The following is a 13411-nucleotide window of genomic DNA, read 5'->3' as shown; positions in this document are numbered from 1 at the left end:
CCAAGTGGAAATACAAGGAAGAGCAAAGCCATAGGCCTGTCAGGGGACTTCTGCTCTATGCACGTTTATGTACTGTGCCTCCCTCTACAAAGGTTTTGAGGCAATGCCCAGCAGACTACAGCAAAGAAACAGAACCTGCTCAAGATAAGAATTAGGAAAAATGAAATTCCTATGTTTCAAAGTTGGTTCAAAATCACTGTACACACAGAGAGACAAAAAGAAAAGAAGCAATGGGGGGGATAGATTATGTAATAAGATCTATTTTTCCCGTTCGAGAGGTAAACATTAATGCAGCATAGGAGTGCTTACACGAGAGAGTGAACTTGTCAGGGAACACCTGGGAGGGCCTCTGGGAAACAGTCACATCCTGGGCTGGGCTTGAGGGGCTGGCTTTCATGACGGTTGCTGTGACAAGGGTATTCCTCACGCAGCACAGGGCAAGCTAAGGCAGAGCACTGTGCAGGTGTGTGCCAGGTTGGGAAGTGGGAAACAGACTCCAGCCATCTGGGAAGGTAGGACGCAGACCTAGAGGGGCCTGGGAGAGCTGCAGCCTATTTGTTATTATGGAGTACAGAAGACATATATCTGAGGTGGGAGAAAGTAGTATCACTTTCTTGTCCTTCATTTTTTTAGAGTGGGCAAATCTAACCTGTGTGTTAAGAACAGAGCAGGTCAAACGTCAGGAGGAAGATAGAGATCTCCCAGAAGACAGTGATGAAGAAATGAGGTGTCAGGGCCTGTCTGATCTGTGGTCTTGACTGAGAGGACAGACAGCAGATGCTCTGACTGTCCTAGGGAATACTTCAGATAAAGAAAGGAGGAGATGTCCCTCATGACTGGAATGCACCTCACCTCTGTGTCCAGGGTTCCCGGAGGCTGGCACTACAAATTTTCCTAATGCTTCAGTCAGGTTACTACTGGAAGAACTGACACACGTAATTTTGTATCAGTAATATTTTCCATCAGTGAAAATGATATAAAAATTGTTTTTAGTTAAATGCCCATGCAGTCTATCTAAAATTAGACCATGAAACGTGTTTTCCTTTAAAACAGAAGTGGAAGACACAATTGTTTCAGCCAGAACTATAACCTGAGACCTGAAACACTGTGGCTATATTCTAGATCGGGTTTCAACATTTTTTTTTTATTTATGAATTTCTTTTATATATTTTATACGGGTGTATAAATATGTATGAGCATATGTTTTATGTGTGTACAAACGAGTGTGCGTGAGTGTGAGACAGAGGTGCCACCTGTCTTCCTCTCTCTGCGTGTGCAGCTGCTGGCCAATGAGCTGCACTGTCTTTGTCCCCACCGAGGATGAAGCTTCCAGGAAAGCTCGCCACAGCTACACTTTTACAGGTGTGCTAGGGATTTGAACTCAAGCCCTCATGCTTACGTGGTGGGTGTTAAGTGATTGAGACATCTCCCATATCCCTGCTCATTTCCTTTTAAACAACAATGAGCTGATGTTTTCCCAGTCACATGATTTGTAATCACTGAGAACCTTGTCCTCCCGCCTCCTACAAGCCATGATCTAAGAAGAAGTTTAAAAAGTACTTGCTGAATGAATGATTAATAAAAAATTAAAACTAAAGAAAAACCATCTGTTCCCTAAACCCGTATAGAGTTAGCTACCGCTGCTAGTCCGGGATGAAAAGGCCAGTGTGGAAGTTCCCACTCCTCTTCAATCAACAACCATCTTAAATGAACATTAGGAAAGACATACCTGCTAAATAATTATCTCCATGATTTTTGTTATGAAAATTGCTGTCTGAAGAATGGACAGCTCCTTATAAGGCTCGTCCTAGAGCTCCAGAGAGGATCATTCATAGAAAACGCTTACGGGGAAGGTGGCTCCGCACCTGAGCGTGTGTCCTGCTCCCACATGACCCAAGTTCAGCGCACGATGCCCGTGATGGGCGGCGCATACCACCTGTAAATTCCTCTGTCCTGCCCTGGCACTGGCCTCAGGGGGACTGGTGAGCTTGAAGGTAAAAGGGATTGCTTTGTGACGGGAGAGTAGGGACAACTTCTGAAGGAAGGAGACCAGCAGAAAGGGCAGGAAGGAAGACAGGGGTGCTGGGAGTGAACACACATGAATGCGGCATGGGGAAACCCATCATTGGCATCATGTGTATAGGTGATAAAGTTACCATTCAGTTTGCAAGTAAAGTCAGTTTTACACGTCTGACAACAGCACCCAATCTTCTTTCTCTTCAGACTCATGCACTAACTAAGGTACCAGGAGTCCAAGTCAGGTGAGGGAAGTGGCTCAAGTTTATTCTCTCTGCACTCAGTTGAGGTTAAAAAGACCACAATTTGGTGAGACTCTCTGTCAAAATTAAAAACAACAACAACAACACACACACACACACACACATACACTGTTTCTGATTTTGTGATATTTTGTTTTTAAGGGGTTTGTTTGTGTGTATATGTTTTTTGTGTTTTTAATATTTATTTAGCCATTATGGGGCTAGCAAGAAACCTGTAACTAGAGAAATTCCCAGGAATCCACAAGGATGACCCAGCTAAGACCATAAGCAATAGAGGAGAAGGGGCCCAAACTGGCCTTGCCCTGTAGTCAGACTGATGAATATCTGAAATATCACCATAGAACCTTCATCCATCAACTGATGGAAACATAGGCAGAGACCCGCAGTGGAGCACTGGACTGAGCTCCCAAAGTTCAGTTGAAGAGTCTGGGACGTGAGAATATGAGCAAAGAGGTCAAGACCATGATGGGTTCACCCACTGAAACAGTCTACCTGAGCCATTGGGAGCTCACCAACTCCAGCCGGGCAGGGAAGGAACCAGCATAGGACCAAACTAGTCCCTCTAACAGTTGTGGGTGAGAGTTGCATGGCTGGGGCAGACTGAGGGGCCATTGGCAGTGGGACCAGGATTTATCCCTACTGCCTGTACTGGCTTTTTGGGAACCTGTTCTCTTTGGATGATACCTTGCTCAGCCTAGATATAGTATGGACCTTGGACCTTCCCCAAAGCAAAGTGCCTTACTTTTTCTGAAGAGTGGATAGGGGTGGGGCGGGGTGTGTGTGTGTGGAGGGAATGGGAGGAGGGGAAGGAGTAGGAACTTGGATTGGTATGTATAATGAAAAAAGATGGTCTGTTTTTTTAAAAAAAATTTAAAAATAAAATAAAAATACTGTAGCTTTCTCAAAAACATTTCCCCCAATACTTTCTATAAAGTGGTATATCATGTTACTATTACTCATTCTTTGAAGACTGGGGATTGAAGGCTTCTGTTAAAATGCACATAGTCTGAGAAGAGTCACATTTCAAGCTATCAGTATTATTGACTATATCACAGCGATTCTCAAGAATCTTATTTTATTCTCTCAGGCTGGCAGGATGGCTCAGCAGTAAAAGGTACTTTCTGTCAAGCCTCACGACTGTAGCTTGATCCTGGCACCCGCGTGGTGAAAGAAGATAACCAACTCACTCAAGCTGTTCCCTGATCTCCTCACATGTACCATGGCACAAATGTGTCCCCCCACCACACACACACACACACACACACACACACACACACACACACAGATATATATATGCACATATACAAACACACACATACACAAATAAATGTTTACAAACAAATCTTACTCTTCTGGTGTTACCTGTAATTTGCCACACACTAGATCAATGGTTCTTAACCTTCCTAACGCTGAGACCCTTTAATGCAGCTCCTCGTGTTGTGGAATAATAATAATAATATTGCTACAATAAATAATAAAATAACTTTATTGCCACTTCATAACTGTAGTTTTGCTACTGTTATGAATTATAATGTAGGTACCTGATATACTGTATCAGATACCTGATATATCTGATGTAAGACCAGCAAAAAGGTGTGGCCCACAAGTTGAGAACCACTGAATTATACGATATACGCAACTATGAAATGTAAATATCATTTGGTGTATTAAAAATTGGGATCTGGCCGGGCAGTGGTGGTGCACACCTTTTATCCCAGCACTTGGTAGGCAGAGGCAGGTGGATCTCAGTGAGTTCAAAACCAGCCTTGTCAACAAAGCAAGTTCCAGGATAGCCAGGACTGTTACACAGAGAAACCTTGTCTTGAGAAACCAAAACTGGGATCTGAAAGCACTGTGGGGTTGACACAAGATGATGTAAGCCACAGTCTATGATAATGTGTATACCTCTACACACAGACTTTATAAAGGGAACAATGCCTGATTAAATCTTCTCAATTGAAGGATTATTGATGTTACATTTTTGCAAAGTCAGTTTTAAGATTTTTTTGCTTATTTAATCTTATTAAGAATATGTGGCTTGAGTAGATCCCTTCAAATATGGTAAGCTCCAAGTGAGTTGCTATGAATGATGCTTTTCAGTACCCAGTGAGAAAAGCGCTGCCTAGCCGTGGTTTGAGCATTCTGTGATTCCACTATTCTCGCTACGCTTTTCCTTTTGTTTGTCATGGTTTATATCTTTGGCTAAAGAAACTTCTTAAAAATCTTACACTTTATTATGAAGCTGCCAAGATTTTCATATTTCTTGCAAAGAAAAATTTCACAAATTATAATACAAAAGTTTGAAAAGTAGCAATGCAAACAAGACTTGAAAAAAATCTTTAAATATCTATCACTTAATTAACTTTAATTAGTTTATATTTATTATACAAAATAATAGCTTATTATGACATTTTGACACATGCATATTGTGGCCTCAAATCTTATTTACCTATTACCCTCTTTCCCTCCCCCTTTTGTTGTGCGAATAGTTCCCTTTACTTTCAGATCTTATTTTTTTTAAAAAAAATCTACATCTTGCGTATGAGATAAAATATCTGATATCTCTTTGAGACGATTATTTTGCAAGCCTCTTAATTCTTGTATAAGAAAGTCCTATATGAAGAGGGCAAAACACATACAAAAAGACCCTTGGGGAGGTAAGTCCCTATTGTTGAAGACACCATGCATTTCGGACACAGGACATGGAGGACCTAAGCTGGATCTAACCTGAAAGCATTCTCCCTGAAGACTAGCTTTCATGGTACCAGAAGGCACCATGCAAGCTTTCAAAGGAAGAAAGCAGCCAACAGGCCTACCGACTATGGTAGTAGTGGCCTATGAACGATCAGCATGGCACAACGACCCTAAAGCTGCAGCGGTGGCATGCACACCTTGGTGGTCGTCATCAACAGCTCTCAGATTGTGCTCAAGACTTGATTAACATGACGGAAGACATGCTTGGTTCTGGAAACCGAGTCATACCCAGAGCTGCTAAAGTCATGGGTCTTTGAGGCACCACTACTAACACCACTTTAGCCAACCAGCAGAATTCCTAACCGCATTCTAAACAGTTTTCCTGAAACCCACAGATAAATGTAGCTCTCACCCCTAATCGAAGAAATTTCTCCTTACAACAGTTTGGAGATACACAAAACTATAGCCAACCAAAATGCAAAGAACAAGTAGCAATGTGGTACCCAGGCCTGAGGGATAAATCTGCAACACAAATGCTACACCTAAGCCTAAGGGAACATCCCAGAAGAAGAGGTGGGAAGACTGTTAAGACTCAGAGGAGCAAGAAATTTGAGGTGTGACTTCATTTCCCAGAATGCCAGGAGCTCTACACCCTCAAGTCTCACCAACATGGTTGCCTAACCAAAATCTGAGCAAGGATGACACCAATACTCACAACAACATGGAAGGGGGAAAATCTCACAGGGCCCCAACCAAACACCAAGAACTATATACAGGCAATTAAGGAATGCTGAGAGCACTCGGGGAAATAGCCTTCCTCAGGGAAGAGACACCCGCCCACCCAGTTGGACAATATTACGTGGTTAGTCCTGAAGTCTCACACACACACACATACACACACACACATACACACACACACACACACACACGTAAGATAAGGAATAAACATGCTGTATTTTTAATTTTAGGAATATATACAAGCATATATATATATTATATACATATATACATACAATTACACACATGCATGTACTCGTGTGCAGGCGCACACACATACAATGAAGAAGAAGCCATAAACTTGAAAGAAAGAGCAAGGGGTGGTGGTACAATGGGAAGGGTTGAAGGAAGAAAAGAAAAGGCAAAAAATGATGGAATTACATTTTATATTGAAAAAATAAAAATCATTAAAAAGGAAAAAAGTGCACCTGAATATATTAATTACAAAATGAGATTTAATCAGCATACTGTGTTTAGTCTATTTTGTATGCTTGCCACTGTGTATTAATTCCAGGGAAACACTTGTTTGAAATAAAAGAATTATGTATAGAAAATACTACCATAATTTTCTGAAAATAAATATTGCTATCCTGAAATAAATGTTAGTTGGCAAAACAAACAAGCAAACAACAACAGACTGATCCATGGGAATCATTGTTTACAAAGAATCTCTTAAAAGTATTATTTAAAAATCGGATTTGTAATATGCCTTTATTTAACGAATGGATGTCAAAACAGTTATGATACAGAAAATATTCAAATACAATGATTTTTGAAGAAATGTATAATTTATAGACAATAACAGATGTGTACAGGAGGCTGAATAGGTAAAGAATGTTAAAAATCAATTTAGTGTTTGGAAACCCCCACATCCTCGGCAAGTATTCTACCAACACCAAGTTACAACTCCAGCTAGCTATTAGCATACTCAAACACTGAAGATATGAAGAAATAGGCAAGAACAGGTATAGGAGATGAATACTGTGTCCGTATATCCACTCTGTTCTAACACTGCAAGGCAAACGCCAGTCCACAGCTAGTGTTACAGCTGTGTGTGAGCTGCATAAATCACTTGTTCTCTAAGTGTCTGCTACATTGAATGGCTGATATATGCCATATACAGCGAACAAAATGTGTTTTGAATAAATATGCACATGTATATACACACATAAACATGCACATATAAACATATAAAAATATATACACATATACAAACATATACACATTTACACACATAAATATACACTTGTGCACAAACACAATATACACATTTATACATATAAACACATACACAATATATTTATTATAAATATACATGTGTATACACAAATACACAAATACACTTGTACACACAAACATAAACATGCATATGAACCTATACATATAAACATACATATGTACACACATAAACACATATGTATACATGCAGCCAGCCAACCAGCCAGTTGGTCACCAGCCATTTCTACATTTTTTTGTAGTCTTTTAAAGCGAATTTTGAATCTTTCTGCTAGTACAATAACTACAGTTTCTTTATCAGATGTATATTCTTCAAAGCAATCTAAAACCATTAAATTTTTTGTTGCTAATGAATCCAAAAGTAAGATTCTATTAATAGGCAACTACTAAGAAGGTAAAAACGAAAACAACTTTCCTTTTACAGGGAGAAGAGATGTAACAGTGTTTCTAACATAAAGCTGAAGACAGAACTGGATGAGGAGATTCACTTGTAGAAGACCACTTCACAAGCCAGGAGGCTGCACTCTACTGAAGGTGTGGTCTCCTTCTATCAACTCACATTACAGTGAGGTCAGCAAGAACAACCCCAGTCGTCAGAAGTCACTGGCGCTGTCTGTGGCTGGGGAGACTGTAGTGGGGTAGAGCTTGGGTGTAAGCTTTTACTCTGCAGGTTTTGTGGCATTTCAGAGGCACAGAAGTAAGAAAACCCACTATTTAGAAACAGATCTTAGAAAGAAATGCTGATCTGGTAAGAGTCAGGTGAAGACAGGACCTTGCTGGGCCTGGGAAGAGAAACCTGTTATGAAACCTTCAGTAGGGGGAATCGTAAGGATTTGAAAAGGAGGGAAGATAAATACACCCAATCACAATGAGGCTTTTAATTTGGCACCTGAATCACGGCATTAAAAGAAATTAATGTTACAAAATTTTTCAGCTCATTTTATGTACCAGATGTGAACCCGAGCATATGAGGTCTGCTTTATTTCCACACAGGTGGCTGGTGGTAAGGAAATGATCTGAGACAGTGATAAACGTATGAGGAGAGGAAGTTCAGTCATGTGATGCTGGCTGAGGGAGCGGCAGCTCAGCAGAGACGGTCCTGAGACATGCTAGCTACACAAATGGTAACTTCTACAGAGCAAGGAACCAAGGGAAGAGAAAGAGCTCAGCATCATCCAATGACAGGCAGGCCAGTGGCATGGAGGGCAGGGGTGGGATGTGGGGAGAAACGAGTCCACTCTGCGATTAGTGCTCATTTCCCTCAGTGAGGAGTCAGCTAACTTCAAGTCTCAGAATGATTCAATCTTTTATTTCTGCCAGCTATGTGAAGAATGGTCCCTAAGGGAAGACCGGATGTGGAAACCTGGTTAAAAAAAAGGTGGTGGCTTTGACCGCTCTGACAGTGACAAGGCTGGAGGACTGCAGGAGCTGAGGACTCCTCAGGGGGTTCAGCTCCACACCACGTCCTGGATGACAGAGATGCGAAGAGACGGATGAAACCTTGGACAGTGATGCTGGGGGGGAGGGGGCGTGCACACAAAAATGATCGAGCCTTTTATGATCAAATTAGGATGATATGTTTAGATACTCAGTAAAATGTTGTCAGCGGGTTAGACAGTCTTAAACTCAGGATCATAGACTAGATAATCCACTGTGGGAGTCAGGAGCCATTCCCCAGAGTTGAAAACAGCTAGTTTAGGTGGCACATTCTTGTTTGTTTCTACATGAAGGCTTAAGCGGTACAAAGTATACTGCAATGTTTTCAAGAGAAATAAAGAATTACATTTTAGATGCTTATGGTAAAAATAAATAATTTTGACCTTACTTTGATAAATCAGACAGCCTCTTGCCTTACGATTTAACTGTGGCTTCCCCTGTCTCTTCTGTGTTCTCAGTGAGCAAATACTGGCTTCTCCATTACTCAGAAAGTACTTCTGAATACATCCATCAACTCCAATGTACTAATTAAAAGTCCAGAAACAGCACCGTTAAAATGTGCTGTTACTTAAAATGTTTAAGTGTTTAAGATTCTTAAAATGCTCCTTTCCTTAGGAAGTAGCTTTGAAATTCTTCATACTGATAAGCAAACTTAGAAACAATAATAAACTGTCAAGCTGTACAGATATCTCTAGTACATCATGTACGTATGCTAAGTCTCAATATGCTTCCCGACACCCACGTCCCATTTGACATGTTGACACTGAATTCTTAAGGTAATAGTGTTAAGAGATACGGCTTTGGGGAGATAATTAGGTCATGAGATGGACCGTTCATAAGGGGGAGTGGTTCCTTTAAGAAGGAATGACGGTCACGACTCCCTTTTATGACACAAGAAGGTGCCACATATGAACCAGAAAGCAGGCTCTTACCTGACAGTAATGTTGCTAGTGCCCTGACCTTGGGCTTTCCAGCTCTAAAACTTAGAGAAACAATTTCCTATGGTACTCACATCAGCTCTCACAGGATGCCTGAAGTGAAATAAAACTGAAGGGATCAAGGTACTTCAGAATAAAAGGTAATGGTGTGGGAGGTCCTTCTGTCTATGTGTTGCTTTCATTGGTTAACGAATAAGGAATCTGTTTTGGCCTGTGATAGGGGAAAATAGAGCTAGGTGGGGAAGACTGAACTGAATGCTGGGAGGAAGAAGATAGAGTCAGGGAGAAGCTATATAGCCCCTCCAGAGACAGATGCCGAGCCAGATGGAACCGTAAGACACAGCCACATGGGACACACAGATTAATAGAAATGGGTTACTTTGAGATGTAAGAGTTAGCCAGAAATATGCCTAAGCTATTTGGCAAACAGTATTGCAAATATTATAGTTTCGGAGTGATTATTTTGGGAGTCTGGGCAGCTGGGAAATAAACAAGCAGCTTCCCTCAACAAGGTAGACAGTTCTTTGTTCCTGCACCCACTTATGCAGTTCTTTGTACTGTGCCTTAGGTATAGTCAGTGTTTAATAAATATTTGTGTAATGAATGAATGAAAAAAAATGAATGCAGGTAATTTTTTTAAAAGATTTTTCTTTCTATTCATCAATCTTAATAAGTTTTCCCTTGGTTATAAAACATTTTCTTAGTGAAAATTATTTTTAAAAATTCCTTAAAAATAAATGTAACTTTCTACTTATAGCTCATTAATAATTAATTAAGTGGAATTAATGTATTGTTTATGGAATCTTTTGGACCACCTACTCTCGTGCTGAAACAAACACTTCAGATCCCAGACTTCACTGCAGCTGGATTCAGCAGTGCTCTCAGCCACCCTTGAGAAGCGGAGGTGCCACGTGCAGAAAACTGCAACGCTGTGACTTCTCTCCCACCAAAGCATTGTGTTACTACTTTCCATTCCCTTAAGTCTTAAAGATGATTACTGCAATGACTAAACACTGCCAATGCAGTGTGCAGAAAGTATCCTGACATACTGTCCAGAAAAAAACAGCTTTTCCATGGAAAAAGAGGGTAAAACTGGGTTTTCTCCAGAATAGTCAGGAAGTACTCTCTGATGCAGAAATAGACAAAAGAACTCTCTGCAGGATCATATACTATCAACTCAAATGTTCTAGGAAAAAACCACTCAAAACCAGTCAAATTTTTCCAACTCAAGAATTACATTCCTTTTGCCCCCTTCTGTTCTCCTAATTTCCCTTTCTTCTTTTCCATCGTTCCTCCCCTCCTCTATCTGTCCCTCTCTTCCTTTACACCTCCTTCCAAAAGTTGCACCCCATTTCTTGCACTAGAAAACACATGATCCTTGGGAAGCCACTCACTGTTCTGCTCATCACCGGCTTTCATAGACCACCAGCTTCTTGGTGTGAGTTAAGTTACTCTGTATCCTCAGGAGAATGTGGAGTCACAGGGACTTGCTCAGTTTCAGGCCCAAAGGGTTCTTGCTGCATCTCACTTACCTCCAAAGACTGGCTGCTCTCTGCTTCTGAAGGTTTACATCTCATTTCCTTAGCTGTATCTCCTATGCAACAAAAAAGAGACAGAGAGAACCTTTCTGTTATGACAAATTATTGTCTTCTGTTTGTTCACAGTACTTTTTCTTACTATATGTTCTGTGCCATGGAAGCGACCACTATCCCCTTTGTTACAAAGTAAACACATTTTTAAGAATAATAAAATATATTTTATCTAATTCTCCCATAAACACACACTAAAATGTACCATGTTTCACATAGGTTTACACTGGAAAAAATAAAATCAATTGGTACTGTATATACCAAGTCATATTTTAAACAAACCAATAAAGCTATGGTTTGAAGACAGAAAAACTATTTTAAAATACAAATTTCTTTATGCCACGAGTAATTGTTCTCAAAATTTGTTTCACAAGACTTAATCTTTATTGGTTTTTCTTTTTGTGCGTGTCCCTGTGTATTAAAGTAGATATGCATGTTTCTGTGTAACAATAAACCAAATAGAATACAATCTTCACAGCAGGAAAGCACAATGAACAAACACATAAATAGCTCTCAGCTAGCGCTATGATTTCTAAGACTAGTGCCTGGGTAGATTCTATGGATGAGTTAATTTGGATTAGCTGATTTCAAGGACATAGAATGCATATACAGTTGAGCAAGTATAAGCATAACAACTTATTAATGGCCTCTTTTAATGTGCTTATTCCTAAAAGTTGGTGATTGGCACATGGTCAGTACATATCCAATTAGCCTATTTCTCTGAAGCATAATCAGAAGCTAATTCAGTAATTTGTAAATTGTTCTTCCCATAAAATGAGCTTATGGATGATGGTTGACTGAAATCAAAGGTAGGGGATTTGTTAATGCTCAGGAACGTTAAAAGCAGTGAGAAGAAATAAATCATGAAAATATTTACTAAGGTAACTTTTTCTATGAAACACAAAAGTTTAGGCTATCAATGGTGACAATTTAAGAGAAGGCTCTTGAAAACTATGCGGAACTAAATAATTGTTCTATTTGAGAACCATGGCAAATGTCTGTTGATAGCACCCCAAATGTTTCCATATAGACTAATCCAGTGTACTGACTGTGTTTTCAGAGTATGCAACATGACTGTTGCTGGGCAGGACTCAGGACAAAAAAAGGTACTCAATATTTATTGGTTCAATGAATGAGTGAATTTATTTGTAGTATTTCACCTATAAAGCTGTGGTTAAACACTGAAAGATAGCTAATAAAAAACAATACTTTCTAAAATTTATGAAATTTGAAAGGCAAATTTATGACATATTACTTTGATATTTGTAACATAATTGTGAGATCATTTTTAAAATTGAAAAAGTTAATAGTATTTTTCAAAATTCATACCGAAAGAAAACCGTCTGAATATAATAGCAGTAACTTTACTGCTATGTCAAAAATTAAGTCAACCTGTTGCTGTAATCCAGGATGCCCAGTGCTGCACCTGACTTTGACCTGCTGTTTATAGTAACCATGCACTGATACACGCAGAAGATCCCTGTCCTGTCAGGATCCATCCCCAGCACACAAGTGGAGACACACGCAGAAGATCCCTGTCCTGTCAGGATCCATCCCCAGCACACAAGTGGAGACACACGCAGAAGATCCCTGTCCTGTCAGGATCCATCCCCAACACACAAGTGGAGACACACGCAGAAGATCCCTGTCCTGTCAGGATCCATCCCCAGCACACAAGTGGAGACACACGCAGAAGATCCCTGTCCTGTCAGGATCCATCCCCAACACACAAGTGGAGAAACCAGAGTACACGGAGTCCAGTTTGCTTAATTTCAGACATAAGCATGGGAGCATGCTCAGCTATCACGACACAAATGAATGTGCCATGTTAATAATGTGCATAAAACCAAAACAAAAGTATAAGGAACCGTGATAAACTCGCTGTGAAAAGTTACTTTCTCTACAAAAGATTATTCATTTAAAATAGTGACCGCTTAACCACAGCCGCAGCTGACACTGCATTTAGCTGGAATTATCCACTGCAAAATCTATGCTTCCTTTCCATTTTCTTGTTTCAAGGTGAGTATATAAAATTTTCTCTATTTGTCCCTACTGCCTGAAAAGCTAGAAAGGTTATCAGCCAGTGTTCTTGAAAGCACACAACACATCTGCCTGGACGCAATGCACAAGCACTATTTACTGAAATGCCATGCTGGGTGATGACTCAGACAGGGCAGTCACTGATTACAAGGGAAATTGCCATCTGCAAGATTATTTCTGCAAACAAAGGCACAAAACGAAGTAGAACCCAGCGAAGGAAAAGAACACGTCACACAGAAGGAAATACAGCTTTTGTAGGTTTCCCCCAATGGAATTATATTATCAGGATAAAAAATTTAAATATTTTGCATAAAGCACTTAGAAGTTAGACAGCATAACAATAAATAAAACAAGTCTGAGAAGTGCAATGTGAGTTGTTGTAGTTTTGAGACATTGTTTATGCCTTACAGACGATATAGAC

The 13411-nt window shown here is 40.0% G+C and overlaps 1 protein-coding gene across 2 annotated transcripts in view; it reads right to left on the bottom strand.

Annotated features, from left to right (window-relative positions):
• The window catches only part of Umad1 (UBAP1-MVB12-associated (UMA) domain containing 1), a 172089-nt gene that overhangs the window by 32351 nt on the left and 126327 nt on the right, over window positions 1-13411 (bottom strand). For both annotated transcript variants that reach the window (XM_041675396.1, XM_041675397.1), the window contains exon 3: window positions 10894-10955. In XM_041675396.1, the coding sequence (XP_041531330.1) occupies window positions 10894-10955 (62 nt within the window). The remainder of the gene's footprint in view (window positions 1-10893; window positions 10956-13411) is intronic.

The sequence above is a fragment of the Microtus oregoni genome, unplaced genomic scaffold, assembly GCF_018167655.1.
Source record: "Microtus oregoni isolate MIOR12 unplaced genomic scaffold, Mior012 000026F_ref0000081, whole genome shotgun sequence".
NCBI lineage: Eukaryota > Metazoa > Chordata > Mammalia > Rodentia > Cricetidae > Microtus > Microtus oregoni.
The sequence above is the reverse complement of the archived record's forward strand: the minus strand, read 5'-3'. Positions and strand labels throughout refer to the sequence as shown.